We start from the raw sequence: 24710 nt of genomic DNA, 5'->3' as shown, positions 1-24710 counted from the left end.
AGTGCCAAGCATTTCACTGACGAGTGCATAATCTGGGTGTCAAAGGCAGCAGTTGAGGTAAATTTTAAGTAAATTTCAAGACATAGAAATACCACTGTCCATTAAGAAAATAAACCATGGTTTACTACAGTAACATTTAACTATATTTTAACTATTATTTGTATTTCTAGGCTAAAACCATAGCAACCATATACATTTACCATCATCTTACTGCAGGAACAATTATCTTTGTAGTAAAAATGTGGTACTAGGCTAAATCTTGTATAAATGCGATATAATTTTACTTGATATATTTTAATAAAAACCACTGTAAGCACAATAAGAGTTCAATAAAATAACACCAACAGACTTTGCTGTTTGAAAATGAATGTCATTTACATTTATGCATTTGGCAGACGCTTAGACTTACATTGCATTATCCTATACATTTATACATAGGTATGTGCAATCACCTAGGATCGAACCCACAGCCTTGCAATGCTGTTACAACTAAGCTACAGGAAAGCTTGTCATGTTGAAGATGTAAAAAAAAAGAGTCATGTGCCAGTGACGTTCCTATCCATGATGTTGCAGAATATTTTTTGATTTTGCAAAGTAAACACCGCCATTAGGGTGTTTTTAATATCTTGCATTACATTCTGCAAAAAAAGAGCACACCGCAGTTGAAGAAGAAGCATCCCGCTCTGTTATGAAGTTAGTGGATTATTGAAATAAATCACCTGGCGAGATTGGATGCTGGGTTCTTGGAAAAATAATTTCTAATGCATCTCTGAGTTGCGCGGGAGGAAATGGATCATGTGCCATCTATCTGTCAGCACCTTTACTTCTCCAAGCGTCTCAGTGGGGCGAAGCCTCTAAAAGTACAATGTTAGGCCTTCTGTGTATTCCAGTGTGTGTTGTGCACTGACGGGCAATAACATGCAAGGATCCATCACCCGGCGAGTTACTTTGAGGCAGAGAGCTTTCATTTACAGTGGGGTAGAGATTTTAGGCAAACAACTTGATGCTAACTGTTGTAGCTAAATGTGGCTTGTGGTTTTCCTTCTTGGATTATTGAGATACCCCAAATAGTGCATCACAGTCGTGTTTGCTTTTAAATAAAAGGAGTAGTGTGCTCAAAAATGAATTAATTCATCTTTACAAAATTTTCACTGACTTGATTTTCAATGCACTTTTTACTCAAAGCTTGTATTTTTATAGTTATTTTTGTTTCAATAGAAAGCTTTGTAGCCTTTGGTCAATGTGCAATTGTATGTACAAATGTACCTTTTATGACATAATTGCACAGAGACCTCAGATCGTGGGAGTTTTTATGTGCAGAGGAGAGACTTTCTGCAGGGTAAGGCATGAGGACAGCTGGGACTCTGTCCATTTCTCATGCTTCCCTGACTGAGGTAAAAGAATGAGGTTGTCGGTGCGGTTACGGCAGACGGAGGTTTAATCGAAATTCGAAATTCCTGCTCCTTGCTTGGCCAGGGTCATGCCATCACATTCTGCTAGAGTGATCGTCTTACCGCCTGTCCCGTGGTTGGCATTCTTGATGTAAACTGGCAGTGAAGTGTGTATACAGTATTATTAGGCATTACTACATTTTAAGATCTATTTTTTTAATTGCAGCCCATTTTAATCTGTAAATCCTAAAACATTCATGGGGAAGGTCACATCCTATGAATAGCTGAGAATTTTGTGGTATGTGCTTGCACGAGGAGGTCAAATGAGGAAAGGCTACTTGAGTTTTGGTTCACTGAACTGAAAGAAGTTGCAAAAGAGTGATTCTGAAAGCAGATGGTCATGTATATTAATCCTTGTCTAAATAACACCCTCAGAGGCAATCTGCGAAAAAATGAATATTTTCGCATTTTAAAGAATCGCAGTACCTCTATTATGTTGAATAAATGTCTTTCCTATAACACTGGGGTAGTGCATAGCTCACACAGATAAAATTACACCGAATACATATTCATGCAAACCACCTACAGTTAAGAACCCACTTTTTTATCGCTAAATTAGTGAACACCTTAAATATTGTCGGGAAACAAAAGACTTGCTATTCCTACCCATTTACTGCCCACTTTGAACAAAAAGATGACTCAGCAAACTTCATGTAATAGAGCCGGAAGGGAAAAACCAATAGATGCATACTGCAGCTAAACACAACCTTTAGATATATACCGGCAGATACATATAGCATCTAGACTGAACCTACAAAAAACCCAAACACGATTACCCTTGGTAAGTAAGGCAACTTCATTTACATCGTAAGTCACACCACATGTGCCACAACATGTCATACCGTGTGTATCACACAGTGTGGATTTCTATTCCATTCCGGTGCAAACAGCCAAAGCCGCCATATGCATCTGATTCATTCACCCATATGGATGTTCTGTACGCAGCCGTAAATCCAAATGGAAGAGGACACATCAAAAAGCCAGGCGTATATGGAAGAGCTTACCGGCCCTCTGGTTTTAATGTGGAAGTGCACAGATAAAACCCAGAGCTCTGAAGGGACTTGTTACTGGTTAGTGGCTGTAAAAGTGAGTTGGAATTGTTGGCCTTCCAATGAACCATGGCCGAGTCGGTGTGTCCCGCCAGGATGTGTGTTTCACATTTGTTGCTCCGCTCCTTCTCTCCCCTCTCCTCCTGACACTCCTTCTGCGCAAACTCACATGTCACACGAGCTCTGAACAGACGCGGGGATCGCATGAACACATGCACACACGCTTAAAGACATGTACACAAATGGAACTTTGCATGAAATCGGTGAGAATTAGTGTGTCATTGTGTTTGTATGAATTTAACATGCATGATAGCTCATATATCTGTAGGAATATCAGTAAAATGATTTTACAGTTCCACCTGTAAATCTGGAGAAAGGATTACTCCAGTTGTGCCTTAAATAACACTATTAAAAAAACGTAATTTTACAGAATTTTTCTGTTATTCTTTTACAGTTTTTCAACGTATAGTGTAAAAAACTGCACTTTTAAGGCATTTTTCTGTTTTTGTTTTTTTTTTACATATTTTTCATTTTAAAATAAGGTCAAAATTTTTTAAATTACAGAAAAAGACCACAAATTTACAAAAAAACAGGGCAAACGTGAATTTACAGCGCCCCAGCTGCCAGAACAATTCCGGGGATTTTTTACAGGATTTTTTTTACAGTGCAGCATCTCTAGATGTATTGTGGCAATTCCAGTCAGTGTCTGTTGAATTGCAATGGAATCAAACCTCAGGAAAGTCACCCAACAGCAATGTGAAAATGAAGAAAGATGAGAAAATGCAAAGATGTGTAAAAGTTGTGAAAAAGAATCAGGCTAATTCCATCATATTCATTTGTGACATTATCCTCAAATAAATGTAAAACCATTAGTATTGTGTTGTTTAAACATGAACTTGTTTTCTTTGCAGTATTCAAGATCTGCAAACATCACATTTTTACCAGTTTGTCCCTCTTGTAAATAAATGCAAATAAAACCTATTTTCATTTGGAATTGGGAAGAAATGTTGCCACTATTTCACAGAATGAACCAAAAATGATCATTTTACTTAAACACATCTATAAACCGTTCATTCAGAAAAACAGAAAATAATTTTGCAGTGGTCTCTTCATTTTTCTTGACTGAAATAGGGCATTTAGACCTTAGTAACATGTTTTAGTAACATGTTTTACACCTCAGCACCAGTGACCACGTATGTAAAATGTGTTATTGGCATGTTTTTCTATCAAACACAAATCAAATAAACAGAGCAAAAACGGCCATCACCACACACATATTACACTCCTCCTGAGGGTTCATACGCCAACAGCTGATTTTCCACTGCGAACCCGTTTGCTTTCATTTCGTTGAAGGAATGATGATTTCATACCGTGTTTCAACCCATAAGAAGAAAATCCTTTAGGTTCGAGAGCGAAAGACTCAAGAAAAGCTTCATCTCTTGGCAGCATGATTTACATGTGATATTTACAAGACCAGAAAGAAAACAGAGGACCAGTAAAGGGAGCTCACCGGCTCTGTTATGAAAGTTCTTCTGAAGGTCTCACACGCATGTGCATGCTCCTATAACCCTGTTTGGACACACGTTTCCTCATTTTCGACAAACAGAAGTGGACGTGCCAATAAAACCGAATCTGTTTCATCTGTGTCATCAGGATTTGAGATCAGAGCCGAGCTGACTATGAGGAATGGGGAGGGATTTTTGAGGAATGCCTTTAAGGCGTGTGTACATACATCGTTCTTTCAAGCATTACTGTATCTTCATAGCGTTATGGTGAAGGTTATGTTGTTTAATGGAGGAAGATGAGGACAGCTCCCTGCTGTAACACACAATAAACCCACTGAGCAGCCATATGCCAGATCAGCAGTGCACACTGTGGTCCAACAGGACCGCAAGGTCTTCTGGATGATCTTCTTCTCTCTCGTTGACTCAGAATCCACTAAATAGTCACCAATGCAGAACTGCAGGTGAAACCCGAGTGGGCAGCCTAAGATATTGTGACAGCAACCGGCGGGATCTGTCTCTAAAATCGACCAGAGAGACTGTCACGGCGGTTCCACGCAGCGACACCGACGCTCCTCATTAGAGACTGTTTCATAGACAAGGTGTCTCCTGCAGCAAACACGTCCTCCTCTGAAGCTCTTCTTCTCGACGGGCAATCACAGCTGAGGAGAGACGGGGTAGGAGATTAGAAAACCGGGGGGATGTTGCCAAAAACACTCGATACGCTTTTGCACGTCGATGATGAAAAGTCTAAAGACAAGGTGAGAAGAGAATCCTTTACTCAGTAACATCTGAATATATGAACTGAATGTTCACAGAAAACAAATTCATCTGTTTAACCAGAAGCAGCCTCTGTTGCTGGCTTCTGCTTTTAATTCCATGATCAAAGAGATGAAAATGTTGGAAAGGAAAGAAATAGAATGGAATGGGGGGAAATATTCCAACAATTATTTCAAGAATTTAAATCTCCTGTTTTGGGAACAGTTTGTTTTTAACTGTTGGTGCTGTATTTTACCAGATCAGTAAATCTGGTGATAGGCGCTGGGATGTTGACGACAAAAAGCATCAATTAGTCTATTTTTATTTGAAAAAAAATACCAGTAAAAGATACAAACCAAAGCCCTAAATCAGTGGTTCTCAACAGGGGGGCCGGGGCCCACAATGGGACTCCAGCTGACCTCCAAGGGGGCCTCAAGATGACCAATAGTTTAATTTTAGACAAAATTAGCATTGAAATACATAAAACACAAAAATAGAACAAGATATTTCTTATTATTTGGCCATTTTTATAGTAAATAAATGTTTTTCCAGTTAATATTAAGCTCGAAAATATTTTACTTTGTGAGTGGGAGGGGGGTGTTGTAGGTAGGGTGTTTTCAATGCATCTAGAGGTGGATGTTGTAACACACTCAAAACAGTCAGAGTCAAACTTAATGATGGGACTTTTTATTTTCCCAATTAAGGCCAAAGGCAACAAAAAAAAGGTATATATTCAAACATGCAATTAACTAAGCTTTTCCAACAAAACAAAACTGACATGCGAGTCAAAACAAAATAAATCAACTTCCAAAACATGTTTAAACTTGGCATCATGCTATCCAGAAATACACATCACATATGTGACCTTCTTCATTAAAGAGTCTCTTAATAGTCAAACTGCTTCCTTTAAATAGAGTAAATTCCCGCCACACTAATTGGTCTAAACCACTGACAAAATATCTTGGGGGTGTGTGAATTGTGTTAACTTGAAAACATTAGTAAAATACCATATTACAAAAGTAGAAATTTACTACACCTACAATAATTACTTAGACATTTACCATCTTCAATAAACAGAATATGCTAGCACAACTTAACAAAATAACAATACTAAAACAAATTACATTATCCCTCCTGGAGGTAGAAGATATATAAGAGATGCTCACTAGGGGCGCGCGCCCTTAACGAGACCTACTCACAATCAACCATGACGGTAAGACAATGCAAATATGTAAACAGCTTCACCTTCAATAAATGCAATTTTATCAAATGAAAACCGTATATGGAGTGGCTATTTTAACTGATAAGAGTATTCACTTATGATGTGGTATAAATGGTAGATGCAAGTTTGTTCTCTTTACATTGCCATCTATTTAGTCGGTGCACTCAACCAAATAAATGCATATCTGCATAAGTACCATTAAACACATAGTTTACACATAAGTTCCCCAAATCATCAGGTTATTATATACGAGAAACAATGTTTCAAGTTGAAAACCAAATGTTTATAAACAAAACATAATATTAAAAGTACACAGTCCAATGGCAGCAATGACTGCCGTGACGGGACATCATTCATCCCGTCACAGGGGGCCTTTGAATATTGTTGAATACAATGGAGGGCCTGGGGTCAAAACATAAACATTTAAGGCAGCTTTTGAACTAAAGTATTTAAATTGAATTTTTCTTGCACTAACAACTGTATTTTCCCTTTATAATCCCCATAAACATTAAATCCAAAAAGTATATTTTTATCATTGCATCTTAAGGGTGAAAGAGTGACCCATTTGACTTCATTCTTGTGGCGTGAACACTTCAAGGCCAAGCTTTAAAAGCCTTATATGGGCAGTAATGTCAAATCCCCACCCTTTATTTCTCCAGATGGTCAGAAACTTTGCAAAGTTACTTGAGGATGACAGACATCACATCTTATGTAGAAGTTCGGGACGAATAATTTTGTTGGATCCAAGGACACGTTTCCACACGTAAAGTTAGAGCTTCTTTTTTTGTTTTACAGTAAAAAATTGAGATGCAAAAAAACATGCACTGAATTTCCCATATTTCAAGCTTTGAGCTGAAATAGAAACGGCTCTTTTGAAAGCCAAGCACGTTCCCCATAAGCAGATTCTGGTAAACAATACGAAATTCCCATCTGCTCAGCCGTGTTTGCTTGCGCCTCCTCACCCCGCACTTTTGCAAGCTGCCTGTTCTGTTAACTTCACTTCAGACCGCTGAGCTCAGCGTTTCTCCACACATTCAGCAGCAGTTACCTGGAACTGCTGTCACCCTGCATCTCCTCATCCTACCTGCACCTCCAGCTGAGCCTCGCTCCCCCGCTAACAAACATCAGTGTCCTTGATGTCCCGCCGACACTGTGGCAGAGACAAACGCCTCTCCCTGCAGTCCTCTAAATCTCTCAACACAGAGCACGGCTTCATCAACAACTCAATTTCGAGGGATTCGCTTAAATAACTCTTTGCCATAGCCGCGGTCCTTGTGAGTTTTAGATGGATGACGGCGAGAATTTGAAGTGACAAAAGTAAGGAAGCAACTCGCCGGGTGACAAGTAATCAATTGGATTTGTTAGGTAAAGGGTGAAGGGATTTCTCGGAGAAATGAACTTTTTTGCTTTCAGTGAAAGGTGAAAAAACAGGTGGTGATGTAAGTGGAACACAACCCAGGGAAGTGTAGAGGGTGCATTTGGTAGCTGTCTGCACACATTTACATCAAGTCATCCACTCAGAGGTGACTGTAGTCAAGACCCATCTGTGACTCTCTGCATTCACAGCAGTGATATTTGCATTGCCACAAAATATTGCTTCCCCGTCATCGGCATCTGATATGTCGACTTTCACAAACATGTCTTTGTCTGGAGTTAAGAGACTTAGTCTATTATCCTTTTGGACTGGAATCCACTTAAAGGAATTTTGTTACTTGAAACGATTGGATGTACCACAGAAGACTGTTGTGTAAATGATAGCACATGTACAATAAGCAACATCTGAAATTAACACCCAACTTTGCAGTTTATTTCTGTAATTTAACATTTTGTATACCGCATTTAAAAAATGTGTGAAAATTCTGTAAAATTACATTTTGTAAAGTGCAATTTTACAGAATTTTCACACAGTTTTTTTATTCTGTAACAATGGTCAAAATTACAGTAACATGAAAAACATGTCATTTTACTTTGCAAAAAAATGCATGTTTTAAGTTTTATCCTGGCACCCAAGCTGCCGGAACATTAACCTGTTTTTTACAAAAAAATGTACAGTGCGTTGTTAAAGGTCCAGTGAATGAAATTTAGCAGCATCTAGTGGTGAGGTTGCGAATTGCAACCAATGGCTCACTGCACCCCTGCCTTTCGGAGCACTACAGTGGCTGACACAGCACTAAAATTTCATCACATTCTCGTTTCTTTGCTGGAGGAGATGACGTATTTATGAAATTTTGCTCTGTAGAGCAGTTTGTCTGCAGGGCTACTGTAGAAACAACATGGTGAATTCCATGTAAGGGGACCCGCGGTATACTGTATGTCTATATATATAGAAATAGCTCATTCTAAAGCAAAGAAAACATAACGCTTCATTATGTAAGGTCTTTGCACACCTCTGAAGACAAGTTGTGTATATTATATTACATTTCTAACAATAGATCCTCCAAAACACTACACACTGCACCTTTAAAATATGAAATCCCAATTTAACCGAATCCACTACTGCAAGATTAATTCACAACCTCAGGACGCTCCATTTTTTATCTATGAAATCACCAAAGGCCAAAGCAAAATATTTAACCTAAGCGTCCATTTTACACAGAACATAATCAACTTACATCAATAGACTTTTTTAAAACCGTTTATAATATTACACAAGAGTTTAAAGGTTTTAATTACTTTTCCAACCCCAGGCATCACATGTCTTTTTGAGAAAACACAATTGTAAATCTAACAATAAAATTGTATTATGTGAAGATGTAGTAATTAAATAACACACTTCATTTCTAAATCCAACTGAGAGAACTGCTGTGGCCGCAAGGAGTTTTTACCATCCTTAGTCAGGACTCGGGAGCCCCACGTGCTTCCCATTAGGACCAACTCTGGGCTAACAATCCTGCAAACTCTCATTCTGTCAGACAACGCCAGATGGTCCTGAGATCATTACCTTCATTGCTTCTATATGGACCTTATGCACAGCACCAAATATAGACATAATATATGGAGAAAAGTATGGAACCCCCTCTTCTAATAAACATGTCTATCTATTCCAGTAATTCCAATCCAAACAAATATTAGTGTTATACCATGTAATAGCACATTAAAGCATTTTGTTTTAATCTTTGTTGCAACTGTTTTGGAAGGGCCTTTTTCTGTTCTGAAATGACTGTGTAGAAGCCTTTGATAGGTTTGGGTGATGAGTGTTTGGCTAAGGTGTTCAGGTCAGGGCTTTATGCAGACCAGCCAAGTTCTTCCACACCAGACTGATACTTTTGTCCATAAAGTCCAAACTGTCATAATCAAGTTGAAGTGTTTACAAGCTCAACAACAACAAATTTATTAAGCTTTGTATTGGCAAAGCTGTTAGAGTTACAATCAATGTTATAGTCAAACCTAAATGTCTAAATGAAATTTTCAAGCGACCAGCCTAAAACAAATGTCCGTCCCACAGGGACATGTCTAAAAAGTTCTCAGGTGGGATTATTATTTTTGGATCATTATAACAAGCACAAACTTTCAGAGATTCTAGAAAACCTTGAAATGAAACTTCAAAACGAATGAAGTCTTTCCAAGGTGAAACTTAACCTGCAAACAACTTCGGCTTTGAGGCAAAATTATATTAAGATCTTCGAACAGTCTATTATGGCCAGTGTGCTTTTATATACTGCGAGTCCAAATGCTTAATAGTGACGTTTTTATGGGTAAAACTGTTTTCCTTCCACTGTATCAGTTGTGTTAAAACAATATCCAATAATGTGAAGGATATTTCTGTTTCTGTTTTGGTAAAACAACGTTTATTGATGCTATAGTGGTACATAAGACAAAAATTACATTTACTAGCAAAATAATGAATGCAAACCAGCCTACCGATGTCACCTCAGCCTCTCTTCTTGCTAGTACCTAGAATTTTACATTCCTCAATACATTTTTTATGTGTGCGTGTATAAAACAATATCACTAAATATCATCTCATCAGCACGATCTATCTATCGCTGCTTTGTGTCATCATCAATCCCCTGGCCAACAGCAGATAGGCTTTGATATTTTCCACATTGTGTGTATGGATGTGGTTATGCGTCTCAGGTTCTCAGCGATACATCATTTGCAGCACTTGGATGTCTTATTGACAAAATTTAAACAAATTATGACTGACATGATTTATTCATCTTGATGCTGCATCTGTTTGCCGCATTGCTACCCTAGACCGACTGCTACAGTTTCCTGTGATGAAGGTCTTGCAGGTTTGTCTCCATGGTAATTGCATTAAATCACAATGGTACCGAGGGAATGCCATGTACAGACTGTCTAAGAATTCTGCAGGCGATATAATGCATATAATCTTTTGCAAGGGGTCAAAACACTAGAAAACTTATTTTTTAGATATACCTCACATGGTCGTGCTTAAACATGACTTGACACACACTCGAGCGCTTTGACATCCGTGCAGAATTCTGGCCAAGCTTGCAGATGGAAACTAAATCCTAGTTTCTAATCATTTTGAGGAAAAAGGAACGTTATCCATAGTAAACTGTGAAACATGCACCCCATCTACTGGATAAAACACTTCACAACAGTCTGGAGAAAAATACAAATTCAGTAAAACTGCAGGTGAATAAATACAATAAACACAAAACTCCAAGGCTGAAACAGATATAGAATTTATTTAACCATGAGTAGGAAAAAATACATAGGTGTAAAGGAGACAAGCTGACCCTGTTATAAACACATCACTACTCCGAGAACCAAGAGAACTGGAGAAACAGTGAAATCCAAAACGCCTTGTTTACCATTAGGCTTTAATCCCCAACACTTAATATTGAATTAAAAACAGCTGCCATTATTTGATTTTTTAAATATCTATATACGTTTCCTTACACACATATATATATATATATGCAACATTCTTTTTAAAACATTGTGCAAGTGTTATGCTGGTATTCCATAAATGGTAAACAAGAGTTGGTCCAGTGCATTTTAGTGACACACCTAAATACTTATTGACTCTCGGCTGATTCAACCACAATCCTGACCATTGTACTATTACCCCTACTGACAGAGAAAAGTCGACTATGAAACAGGAAAAAGAAATGAAAGAAGCCAGAAACATTTGAGCCTGGTTGATCTGAAATGGGGAGAAAAAAATAATAAAGCTGTAAAAGTCATTATTGCCCAGTTTTGAATATGCTGACATGATCACACAACGCTATTTTTGCTCCACCTGAAACCATTGTCAAAGTAAATGATCCAACTTCTAAACAACATGGCGATGGCAACAATATCTAAACATGCACAATTTATTACATGACTGGCTTTTAAGAGAGCACTGATGCTGAAACACAGAAAACAAGGCAAATAAACACTATAGAACAGGCGATTCGTTTGTCTCATCCTACACTAAACCTTTCTTCTGGAGAGAAAGAAAACACCAAGAAAGTAGGAAACAGCATTAAGATGTTTCTATGCTTTCCACAACCCAAACACATTTAAAAGCACTAACTGGTTCTTCAAACCAGGTGAAATGCCACAAAGCTTCGGGTCGAAGAAATTTTGTTTGGTGACAAAATGACAGCTCTTTATTTCTCTGTGACGGATTTCATTGATGCATTTTTTTTTTCTTAAAAGTATCTTGAAGTGAAGGTTAGCAACAATATAAATCTATAATTCAGTGTGCCAACATTTTTTTACAAAAAAATTTGGTTTTGAGTAATACAAAAAAAGCAAAACGAAAATGACAAAAACTATTAGATATCAATCATAATACTCACATCAACACAATTCAGGTCAAAGAAAGGAAACGTGATACATTATTTATTCACACTTTACAAAAATCTTTTTACTACAACACCATCAGCAATTCAATAGAACCAGACAAGTTGCTTTCATTTAAAAACAACCAGAAGAAATGAACGAAATTTCATAGACTCGGATAATGTGAGGAATTAAAATGGACACCGAAAGGAGAACTACAAGATGGTCCACCCTAGTTCACCGAGATACTCTTGCTTGATAAAAGTCATTAAAATTGACGTCCGCCTTACGGCAAAAGCGTGTTTTCATTTTAAAAAAAGCGATGAGTAGCTGCACCAGTGATCTACAATAAGTGCTTGTCGATCCTTTTGATTTTTAAAACATGACAATAGGGAGGGGAAAAAAACTCAAACAAATTAGCTTTTCAAGCGCACATTAAATGACATGTCTAAGCGATGCGGCCGTAGACGAAATTAAAACGAGACACTTGCGTTTATGGAGCACACAGAGAAACGCACCACCGTGTTTTTCTTCAACAGGTTAGAGCGGGTTTTACAGTAGTAAATGGAGCTTGACACTTGGCCTTGTGGGAGAATGGCACAACACGAGGAGATAACCGTGGACAAGCAGAAATGAACGACAGAAGCGAAATGTATGGTTAGTGAATTGCCTGAGTCAAGAGGAAGTCGGGGTTGGGATCGGAAAGAACTACAAGACCATGGCATGATGATGGGATTTCTCAAAATGACCGGGTTAAAGAAACTGGCCTAAGAAGAGCGGCTGAAGGATAAAAAACACTTATCAGAGGAAAGATGATGGTTTCTAGTATTAAAACAAATGAAAAACGGAAATGAGAGATTGAGGCTGTTCAGGTTCACTGATAGCACTGGCAGTGCGCATAGAGAAACGAATCAGTGAGGCACAACGTTATGCGTTTTTAAATACAAAAGCAGGTAACAGGACCACATCACAACATATCTGCCTCGGCGGGAAAAAGAAACGAAGGATAATTAAACTAGTCACTGGGGGAATAAAGAACCTTGACAAGTGCAACTTTACACAGCAGAAACCTGAAAAAATTATATTACACACGCTGGTTGTCGAATGTTCATTAGAATGAACTGATAGAAATTTCGCATTCATTTACAATACAATCATTTTTCATCCAAATTTAACTCGTGTACATACAAAAAACAAACAAATATAAACAAATGCAGTAGATCAAGACTTGTTGCTTGTGTACAATCATGAAGCGGAAAATAAAACATAACGGAAGTGGGGAAAAGAAAAAAAAATCGAAATCTCTTCAACTGGCCACACCGAGGGGTTAGTTTATTCATCCATATGTAGGATGTGCTTCCCGTGCCTGCACCCTTCATCTTAACATGACCTCCTGCCAAACATCTAACACTCCGGGGCGAAGGCTACAATCATTGGCATATGATAAAAACACAGCTGCCTGTTCCAGATCATTTCCCTTTTCTAAAGCCCCCATCTCTCTACCTCTCTCAGCTGTACACTGCATCACAAAAAGGGCTCATTGGCACGTAAAGATCAGAACGCAAGTCGGGCATTTTGGCTTTCTTAAAAGCATCACTTGCACATGATTTCCTATGAGCAGATCCTTTCGAAATGATACAAGGCCTGTTAGATGGTGACCGTGTGTTACAGCTAGAGATCAGGCAGAACGCCCATGAAGAGGCCACAGCACCACCGAGTGCAAGTGTGAGAGTTCGGCCGGCTCTCTTTACACAAAAGCCCTTACGTAAAGGCTTGCTCCTGGAGATCGAATCTGACCTAAGCTGGTGAAATTGGTTTCGTTTCGGCAAGCTGCTCGCTCTAAAAATGACCCAAATTATGCCGGACACTTGATTCTGGACTCCCTGCATACGTTTCGAAGATATTGCCTTGTAGTCATAAAAAAAAAGCTTTGACTTTTGTCTTAAGGTAAAACTTGCATGATTGCTCAGGGCGCTTTGGGTTTTTAAACAGTCTGAAAAAAGTACAGAAGTTGAAAGATTTGTGCCCGGAAACAGAGAGAGAAAACATGACCAAACGAAAAACAAACGTGGGTGGGTGGTGGTATAGATAAGACTGACATGTCTGTTTCAGTTAAAATCCATGGGAATAAAAGTTTGCCATACCCCATCATCTCCTTATACCGGATTCAGATTTATACAAAACAGCCCCTGCCTTTCTTTCTCCGCTGTGAGAGCATAAGGAGGTGCGGGCTGGAGCTCCCCCTGCTGGCTCGGAGAACTACCTGCGGCCAGGCAGATGAATGCCGTTGACAGCAGGCAGGAAGGGCAGGAGTAGCTCCATTTGTGCAAACAGGGAGAAGTGATCGGAAGGAATGTGGGGATGGGGGCAGCCACTGACATTGTTCTCATGGAGCCAGAGAGGGTCAAGGGGACCCAGCACGCCCAACACGTTAAGCAAAGGTTGAGAGTAGAAGATGTAATCGATGATGCCCTGCAAACAAGATAAACCATTACAACCACGTCAGGTTATACGCAACTATGAAATAGAAGAAATAAAAACATGACGACTAACCTTAAAGTCAAAGGTGTAGTTGGTGTAAGACATCAGGTCGTCCTCATAGGCACTCTTCAACTTGAAGCCGTGCGTGATCCTGGTGCTGGAGGTGCCGTTCTTGCCGTTACAGTTGAAGTTGGTCAAACTGTCGATATATCGCAGCTCTCTGAAGTCCTTGTGTGTGCTGTCCACGCCACCCGTGCTCAGGTACTCCACCACACCTGCGCACGAAAAAACCTCCATCAGCAACAGAGCTTAAAGGAAAAAAATGACGGAATTTCCCACCTCTGACAGATACATACCCGAGTCAGGTAGAGAGTTAAGATCAGCACAGAGGACAAGAGGGATGGCGTTGGGTTCTCCGGAAACAGAAGAGAGCTTTAGACTGCGGGTGGCCTTGTCCACAATGTTCTTCACCTCAGACAGGAACATCATGGTCTGCACTAGCTTCACGTCAGAGTACTCCGGGTCCCAGTGCATATGGGCATTGGCCACCAGGAGGAGCTGTTTCTCCATTCCATGCATGGGCTTCCCAGCTGAGGATGAGAAAGAGACCCCTTAGCTATTGCTCGCAGCGAGATGAAACGGAACAAAACATCATCTTTTGTTTTCCACAAAATACAGTTTTAAGGAATGTAGAAAACGGACCAGACTGCTCCATCATCTCTTTCCGTAGCTCTAGTAGTGCGGCTACACCGATGTTGTCCTTGGTCATCACCCTGTTTAACATGGCCTCTGAGCCCTCTGAATTTGCCATGGCCAGCTGATTGAACTCCACTGTGTGCTTCTGTACCAGACTGAACCTGTTCAACAAAAACAGTGAGGTCAGACCAGCATTTAACTTTAGCATCATTTTCATACCGTCCCATACTAAAAGAAAGCCTGGATTGCTTTAGGTGAACCCGAAGGTTTGCAGTGTGAAAAAGGCAATCAGACGAAACCTTTGCAGGACTCACTTCTCTGTTTTGTAGAAGATGGCACAGCCATCAACATGCTTGCGGTCACACTCCGACATCGTTCTGGCTCGAGACTTGGGGCTGAAGAATCCTTCGTAACCTTGTTCTTTCAGCTCTACTAGGAAGTAGTTGTAGTACTGCTCCGTTTCCACTTCCTGTTGGACAGAAATATAAAAAACTGGTTATGAATACTCACAACAAATAATCAACCAAAAGATTCAAACACAAACCAGCTCTTGTCAGATATGCAAAAACAAACAAACAGATGAACGTCACAAGATGTGAGGAATTACGATATGGTATGTTTTTTTTGTGATCGTATGACCTGATCAGCCTGTGATTGTGCGGCTGGTGGTAATAATTGACAGCACCATCCGGTCCTATAGATTCATCCTCTACAACATTAGGAGAATTAGACCTTTCCTGTCCGAGCATGCTACGCAAGTCCTAGTCCAGGCTCTTGTCCTGTCCAGAATGAACTATAGACCCTGTGCACAAGCGTAGCGACAAACTTCCGCTGTTGCAACTCATCGGGATGTCAGTTTCCGGTTTGCTCTCGCACCACGCAAAATGTCAGTGTTTATTAGATGTCTTCAAGATCTGCCAAAATAAGCATTAACGATATACACCGCATCGTTGATGCCTAGTATACTGCTCCAAAAAGCAAGCGGGACAAAGGATTCAAGATCTACATAACGAGTTATATCCACAACTACGAGGGTAAGTAGTTTAACTTCGCGTCAGGTGGTTCTTGGCCTCCACGTCGTGCATTAAAAACCTTTAACGCACGGCTAGCTGTGGATTAGCCCTTACTTATGCAATCGCAGATGTATGACTGTATTCAGTTAAACGCAAATTAACAATGACTCTATGTAATGAACAATTTTCTAAATTTTGACGCTCCAAAAAGCGCAATCATTATTTAAGGAATGCAAATGACTCCTGCAGATTAAAAATGTCTACTAAAGTGTAATGATACCATTGTTTCTATCTTAAGGTTATTTAGCAAAAATGACATAAACCAGCAGATCTAAGCACTAAAAGAGGCAGCACATCAAATTTCAAATGTCATCGTGTATCATGACTAGATGTTACAAGCTTCACCATTTGGAGCTCCATATAAATTAACATGAGTGTTTCTGCTAGGATTTTATGGAACGACGGCGCTGGACGATGTCACACGCTAACTAGCATATTTGTGATGTCATCACAGCTTTGAGTTGCAATTTCAGACCCGTTTCGATTCTACTCTCTGAACATTCTGTATTTGAATACAGCTTATTGCCCAATAAAGCCATTCTCATTTACATACTTTCTGTTCTTAGGTAATTGTTGCCTCTGGAAGGGTAGTCGCGCTACAGCGCCTCACAGGTCAAACCATGTTATTGCAGGTCCTTAAAATACATCATGGGAAATCAACTACTCGACTACAAAATTATTTGTCTACAATTTTTTTATTGTCGACGTTATCGATAATGTTGACTAAACGTTTCTGTCAAACTGTCTGTTACACCATGTGTTTATTTACAGACAGTGATAGGTTTTGAAAACACTGTTTTGTACAAGTCAGCCACCGCAGGGTGAACTGAAAGTGCTGCTTCTCTCTGCCGCTCACTTCACAGAGTAGACGCCGAGAGAGACCATCAGAGTCCTCGTGCTCACGTGGCAGTACTGTCGACATTTTCCTACTGAAAGCTAAGGTTTATCCAAAAAGCTGCTAGGTTTGTCGTTATGCACGTCATCTGAACAAAAGTCACTAAAGGGGTCAAAAAAAGCCAAATCTAATAAAAGAGTTGCTAACTTGGCAACAAAGGCAAGACAAATTAGGAATTAATGGGAAACAGTGTACCACTGTTGTCTTGGTGGGGAGGATTTTTGGTGTGGTGGCGCACCACGGCTAAATGAATATTGCGCAAACACTGCATGACAACATCTTAACATAAAATTGTTTGTGTTCAACTGATGAAAGGAAATAAAGGGCGAGTAATCTGGGAATTTTCATTAGCACTTTCTCTAGTGCTGGAACGATTCCTCAAGTAACTCGAGTAATTCGAATACAAAAAAAGTCATCGAGGTTTAATCCATTTAACCACAGTACAAACGGAGCACCGCGTTTCCCCACGGACCATTATAACTGACGCATAGCATTTTATTTACGTTTCTTATTTATATATTATATTGCATTTTGAATGTTATATGGCAATGGTATGTACTAAGTGGGTTTGGTTTTCAGAGATATTAATGTATGCAATTTCGCCAATAATTTTTTTTATTATTATAAAAAGGAAACTGATTAGTTGTTCATTTTTTCAGCAAAGCATTCACTTAATGCAAAATATGCTAAATAAACCACCGGGAGACTGCATTTATTAGATATTATTTACTAGAATAATCTTGCTTGTTCTATAAACACCATGCACTGTACTGTTTTTTACCTTTTTTGTGTTTTTCAGTTTTTCTTATTTTCTCCTGTAAAACTGCTTTGGAACAATGCACATTGTGAAAAGCGCTATATAAATAAAATTGAATTGAAGTTGTTCATTTTAAGAGACTTGTCTTATTTTCTCTTGTATATTTAGTATTGCTCTTTAGTTAAGAAAAAGTACTTATCCAAATACTCCATTAATCGATGTAATAATTGGTAGAATACACGATTACTAAAATAATCGATAGCTACAGCCCTAACTCCCCCCCTGAACTTGTTAAATTGATAGCTCAACCAATTACACAAATTCAGTGTTATATTTGCAGCAAACATCTACAAAAGCCTTTCAGTACAGTCGGTCATTATGAGTTATACAAGTGTGACTGACAGACCTGTAAGCTGATGATGTCAGCGCTGCAGTTAAGGATCTCCTGCATGATGGACTTCTTCCTGTAGTCCCAGTTGAGGGCCCAGGAAGGACAATAGCCGTAGAGCTGACGCGTGGCGTACTTATCACACAGCACGTTGTAACACATTACAGAGAACAGAGCTGCAGCGTGAAAAGATTTCAGTGAGATTCTCTTAAAACACTCACACAAACTAAAGGGAATGTCAAATGAGGTGATGTAAAATTACACAGTCTCTAGGCTGTGCTCGGAGGATATTCCTCACATTAATATTATAATAGAAAAATGCTAAATGCTTTTCCAAAGAAATCCAGAGGATAAGGTAGTAAAACAGTGTATGTTTTGCATAACACAACCCAAGCTGGAGTTCTTAAAAAGTTTCTTACCCGCTGGGCGTGTCCTATCCGGCTCCTGCAGTGCTATCCACGAGCGAGGTGGTGGCGGTTCTATAGATACTGTAGAGAGATGGGCATAAAGGAGAAAATCATACACTCTGCAAGTGAACATTTCTATAAAAACCAAGCAATTACTGAACGGGAAGGAAATGCAAGAACATAGCAATTATCTCCACAGTAATTAACTGAGAAAAGAGTTCAAACAGACACAACAATGCCATGACTCATCCGAATGCATGAAATTAATCTGCTCTTAAGAGCTTGTAGGAGAATAGAAACTTTTTTGTGCTTGGTAGGGATGTTGCGGTGATGAAATTTTCCCACCGGTTAATCGAAGTGTAAAAACACCGGTTGTACCGGTGACACTGGGGGTTTGCTGTGGGGTGGTCGAAGATGCGGCCGTGTGCATGACGCATTTTACTTTCAGTTTTAAAATGGCGGCAATTTAGGAATGGCAATTGCTTGAATTAATGGTGGGTTCAATATCTTTCTTAATAAAAACACACGAAACTATAAAAAAGTACAATGACATTTGCTTATATTAAACACAGACCTTACAAAACGAATAATCACAGCACACAAAGCAAAAAATAAATAAAAAAAACGAAAATAAAAACATTTACATTTAGATAAGTTGCCTATATTAACAAAACACGGCACACACATTGTGCAACAAGTAAATAAACATGAAACTAATAAGGGAATACGAAACAAAAACGTTTATGTTAAATAAATATGAAACTAATAAGGGAATACGAAACGAAAACCGTTTATGTTAAATAAATATGAAACTAATAAGGGAATACGAAACGAAAAACGTTTGTTAAATAAATATGAAACTAATAAGAAGGGAATAAGAAACGAAAACATTTATGTTAAATAAATAAATAAAGAAACGAATAAGGAAGGAAATATGAAACGAAAACGTTTATGTTAAATAAATAAATTAACGAATAAGGAAGGAATACAAAAGGAAAAACGTTTATGTTAAATAAATAAATTAACGAATAAGGAAGGAATACAAAAGGAAAAACGTTTATGTTAAATAAATAAATATGAAACTAATAAGAAGGGAATACGAAACGAAAACGTTTATGTTAAATAAATAAGAAACAAACAAGAAAGGAATAGGAAACGAAAAACGTTTATGTTAAATAAATATGAAACTAATAAGGGAATACGAAATGAAAAACGTTTATGTTAAATAAATAAAGAAACGAATACGAAACGAAAAACCTTTATGTTAAATAAATGGCGAAGCACCAGCTTTTGAAAATTAGAACAAAAGAAAATTAAAACTAAACCGGCTCTTGATGACAGTGCTTACGTATTCTAGAAAAGCCTCTGCCATCGTCTTGTCAGTCAGTCCTTAACTCTCCTCAGATGATGAATAAAATCTAACTCCTTCTGCTGACCTTTGCTGCGACACTTGTTCCGTTTGCGCTGAATGCAGCAGCCGCGTTCAGATGCACAGTCTGGTCTTTAACTAAACTAAGTGATTTATTACTATAAAAATGACGGTGGGGGTCGGTGCTGCGGGGGACAAGTGATGTAATCGTTAGGCGGGTGGACACCGTGTATGACCGGTGACACCGACTATCGCAACAAGCCTAGTGCTTGGCGCACGAGCGGACTCACCGCGTTTGGTACCTGCGAGATTGTCCAGCAGGTAGTTGAGAAGCCGGCGCGTCCCATCGGGCTCTTGGTAGAGGATCATGATTTCTTGTGCAAGAGGATTTCCTATGGAACACATTCAGACATATGCGCCAGATTTTCATTATGAACTGCATCATTTACAAAGTTCGTCGTTTCCCACACTCTATGTTTGTTTATAAGCATGTTTACATTTTTACCTCAAACTCACAAGACTTATAAAAAAAGATTCAACTTGGGCCTGCACATAACAGAGCTTATTATTAAGTTTAATGGGTAACAAAGGGAAGTGGTACCTTTCAAACCCAACGTTTGTAACTGAAAGAGTTTTCCAAGCTCAAAAGGCAGAACTCGTAACTGGTTGTTATTTAAAAGCAGTTCCCTGTGAAATAGAAAGGCAAATTCACACCGTCATTATTTTTTTCAGACAAGAGAACACAAGGCAACAGCATTACAGGTGCTTTCTAAAGAGATCAAATATTGCATGAATAGCCTAACGGTACAAAAGAGCCAACATCAAACCTGGTGCGCCACCATAACGCACAAAACCCATTATAGTCTGGTGCACTTTCAACGTTGGATGCAATCCCAACCACTTCCAAAGAAACTTAATACGGTAGCATTACAGCTTCTCTCAAAACATGATTTATAACCAAGCAGAGGAGAAGTAATCACACTTGCAAAGAGGTCCTAACATATTTCAACCTGTAACAAATGAAATTGATTCACAGCAGACACATGTGTAACCCTCGTATTAAAACAGCACTGTTATCAGCAAACAGGGCCTGGAGACAAACAAACACTACCTATAAAAAAGGTGGGACCCAATTAAAGGACTACTATACTCATGCAAGTATGAAGGTAAAAATAACTGCAAGCTAGTTACCGCAACAACCTCATCCATCCACCTTACATCAAACCACTATCTTTATGGCCGACTTAAGCTGTGCAGTTTAAACCAAGCATTAGCTTCTCACCTGAGAGATACCATGTTGCCTAGTTCGGCAGGCAGACTCCTGATCTTATTGGACGAGAGGTCCAGGTACACCAAGTTGTGTAGTTTGGCAATGTCGGGCGGGATACGTGAGAGCGAATTATCACTGATATGAAGAGCAGTGAGGTGGGTGAGGGACCATAATGCTGAACTTAAACTTCTCACCCTACCTGCAAACATGTGAGAGAACAAAAACATATGAGCAAAGACAAATGTATACACCAAAACCTTTAACAGTAGCATATAATAAAGTCTAAATAGCTCTATGCATATAAGCAAACATTATAGTTTGGCATAGATGACGTCACTTGAGAGTCATTTACTAAATCAGACCAATTTCACTATTAAACACTGACTTTAAAATCCCCTAAAAAAAAGCAACATTACCAACAATCTCCAACTCTGCCCAATATGATTTCTTTCCATTGGCCACCTCCTCACTAGACATTATCGTGTACATCCGCCTTGGGTCTGGCGGATCATATTTTTCCTTGGGCATCCCTGTAACACTAAAAAACAAAAACAATTTCAATGCAAAACTACTACATGATATTCACTTTCTATATGTGCCTTGTCTTCACATGACCGTGTTAGGTCTGTGCTAGTAGTCTAAAATATAAAACTAGTGTATTGTACAAAAAGGTAAGAGGCCTAGTGATGTCAGTAAGGGCAAGCACGTGCATCTTCCTGAAAGAGCACAGGGCAGGAAAAGAGATCATCTCTCAGTGAGAAGTACAAGAGCAGCTGAAGGATCAATAGCTAAAGGATTTTCCATTACGGCTATGACAAATGGAAATACTAGTGCGTAGTGTTGTCAAAAATATCAATATTTCGATAAGTATCGATACTGAAGAATCTGAAACGGTTCCAATACCCATGTCCCACGCATCGATATCAGCTGCGCGTTCCCGCTCTCTCTTTTCCGACAGTGAGTTAACACACACTGCACGTGAACGCATAACAACAGAGCCCCGCCTCCTCTCACATACTTGACTAGTTTGTGGCAGTTAAATCGTGTTTATGTTAGAAAAGATGGCCAGTCTCAGTAACACATCTGGCGTGGTGCACGCTCGTTACGCTTCCCGTGTTTACCATAGCGAACCATGTATGTGCGCTGATCAATAATTTTATCCACTCATTTCATTCGCCCTGGTTATATGTTGTTTGTTAGTACAGAGTCTCCGCAACAGTTCTCATGTTTAATGCACGCGTTTCTGTCTTTATGTGCGCTCATCAATGATTTCATCCACTCGTCTCGTTCGCTCCGGTTAATTTGATGTTTGAAATAATGCTGGTGCGGGTAAAGTCTCCGCAACAGTTCTCGCGTGTGATACACGTTTGCACTTCCGTGTTTACCATAGCGCTCTATGTATGTGCGCTGTTCAATGATTTCATCCACTCGTCTCATTCGCTCCGGTTAAAAGTTGTTAATGTTAGAAAGATGTCCAGTGCGGAGTCTCTGCAACAGTTCTTGCGTTTAAGTTTGCGTTTCTGTCTATATGTGCGCTGATCAATGATTACAGTATGGGCCTATGTGAATAAAAGCCAATTTAGCCAAATAAAAATGTAGGCTATTAACTAACATTAACGAACAATGAATGAGCAATACATTTGTTCAAGTATTTATTAATCTCTTTTAAATGTTAGTTAAAAAATACAACCATTTATGTAAGCTCCCCTGTTGAAAAATCCAGTATATGCTGGGTAAGGTATGTTTTGATCGATGCTGGTTTGATCTTAAACCAGCTAAGAACCATCTTAAATCAGCATATGACCATCTTAAACCAGCACATGAACAGTTTAAACCAGCACAAACCAGCATCAAAACATACCAAACCAGCATAGGCTGGTTTTTTCAACAGGGTCTGGTCCATTAATACTGACAAATACAACTTTGATTTTAAATAGTAAATGTGTTCGTAAAATTAACATCAGATTAACAATTAATAAATAATGTAAAAATATATACCTCATTGTCTAGTCTTGTTCAATTTAACGTCAAATAAAAATTAAAAAGGCCTATATTGCTATTGCTTATTAGGGCCTTATTGCTATGGCAGTTTATTCCCCGTGGTATCGAAAATGGTATCGAATATCGATTTTTTTAGGTATTGAATCGAAGTTAGAAATTCCAGTATCGTGACAACACTACTAGTGCGCTTCTCAAATGTACATAAACGTATAACCCACAAAAGGGGACAATTCAAACCACGAGCATTAAAAACGAAACGCACAATTCATCGCTTCGTTACAACGTTAAAATCTTATAAGAAATTAAATATAGGCAATGAAGTGGCACATAGTTTAGCACGTTCATCTTGCAACATTTTAGGCATCTCTGCTAAGACTACAAGTTAGTCAGTTAATGTAATAATAAAAAAAGAAAAAGTAGGCTAGTTAAAACTAGTATAACCTGAAGCGCTTGCCAAACCGACAAACACTCATATTACAATTCTTAACAAAGGTGCAGCCGTGCGCGGTGTACTTATGTTTTCATTAATCGCCAACTAACAGTTAAGTCATTTTTGCGCTTTCATCATCGCGGTGCAATTCAACCCAAACAAAACATCACCACCACCACCTCGTGTTTGTGTCCCAGAGCCACGTTACGAAGCTAAGAGGGCTAACGTTAGTTAGCTGTGAGTGAATACATCACTTCAGCAACAATCTTCCAGATAACTTAACTGCATCCTGCCATGAGTCCTAATCAGAGCACGTGATTACGAAATTAAACGACTTTAGATCGTAATGTGTGCTTGTCACAGATCTGCAGTCTAACTAATGAAGCGAATTAGCTTGAACTGAACCCCTGCGACGTTACAGAAGTCATTTGCAAATTAACTTTACGAGATAATTTGTGTAATATGAATGGCGTAAAACGCCTGAAAGCAACGAAAATATTATGTACTGTTTATAAGACACAGCAGGCTGCTTACATAATCAACCATAAAGACCTCAACATTCAAGACCGTTGATCGAGGTTTTCCACCATTTATTATCGTGTTCAATGTGTCCACACAATACTGGCGATGCTAAAATACATTTAAGCTTTAACGTTACCTTATGTACCGATCAATTCCTCTCGGTTCAGACTGACCAAATTAGCTCATGGGCTAACAAGCGATTATGCATTTAGAAACTAGACCAACAACGTAGCAAAGTAATCTGAAAGAAAATGCATTTACTGCTTTAAGTGCAATCAAAGAAGGTGTCAAATGTCCATAAAACGTGTTAGTTTTACCTGTAAGCTCATACCAATTGACAAAGACGAGTGCGCGTTTCCTTTGTTTCTGAGCCGCTGCTCTTTCTTACTGAACGCAAACAAGCATCATGGCGGCCGTGAGAATTTCAGGGCGCGATAAGAAGCGCTTTCCTCATTGGCTGTCTATGAAACGAGTGATTTGATTGGTGTGCACGTCCGCATGACGCCTCCAGTGTTTACGCCAGCGAGGCACGCCAAAAATGGGAGTCACAAAAATAGGTCAATTTTGTGGATGTTGACGAAGAAAATAAAACAAATATGGTATTTCACAGACATCTGCATCTCCAGGTGTTCTGTCACCAACTTTTGTTACTTTTTATCGCAGCCACACAAAAAAAACTCCCATGTAATTAGGAAT

At 39.0% G+C, this 24710-nt stretch overlaps 1 protein-coding gene across 1 annotated transcript; it reads right to left on the bottom strand.

Annotated features, from left to right (window-relative positions):
• Positions 1-10611: 10611 nt before the first annotated feature.
• cnot6a (CCR4-NOT transcription complex, subunit 6a) lies at positions 10612-24440 on the bottom strand. Its single transcript, XM_057360538.1, has 12 exons — positions 24332-24440; positions 21478-21599; positions 21074-21260; positions 20393-20478; positions 20082-20183; positions 18435-18503; positions 18034-18191; positions 15217-15371; positions 14909-15063; positions 14563-14796; positions 14279-14481; positions 10612-14197 (listed from the first exon to the last, which is right to left on the bottom strand). The coding sequence occupies exons 2-12, from the start codon at positions 21587-21589 to the stop codon at positions 13985-13987; spliced, it is 1674 nt and encodes a 557-aa protein (XP_057216521.1). The 5' UTR covers positions 21590-21599; positions 24332-24440; the 3' UTR covers positions 10612-13984.
• Between the last annotated feature and the right edge of the window lie 270 nt (positions 24441-24710).

The sequence above is a fragment of the Triplophysa rosa genome, linkage group LG19 (genome assembly GCF_024868665.1).
Source record: "Triplophysa rosa linkage group LG19, Trosa_1v2, whole genome shotgun sequence".
NCBI lineage: Eukaryota > Metazoa > Chordata > Actinopteri > Cypriniformes > Nemacheilidae > Triplophysa > Triplophysa rosa.
Note: the sequence above shows the minus strand (reverse complement) of the source record. Positions and strands in the feature narration are given on the sequence as shown.

Coding starts and splice junctions, on each gene's coding strand:
- cnot6a (XM_057360538.1), bottom strand. CDS start 21,589: ATGCCCAAGGAAAAATATGATCCGCCAGACCCAAGGCGGATGTACACG. Junction 15,372..18,033: donor CTGACATCATCAGCTTACAG/GTCTGTCAGTCA, acceptor TCTGTCCAACAG/GAAGTGGAAACGGAGCAGTA. Junction 14,797..14,908: donor AGAGATGATGGAGCAGTCTG/GTCCGTTTTCTA, acceptor TCTCATCCTCAG/CTGGGAAGCCCATGCATGGA.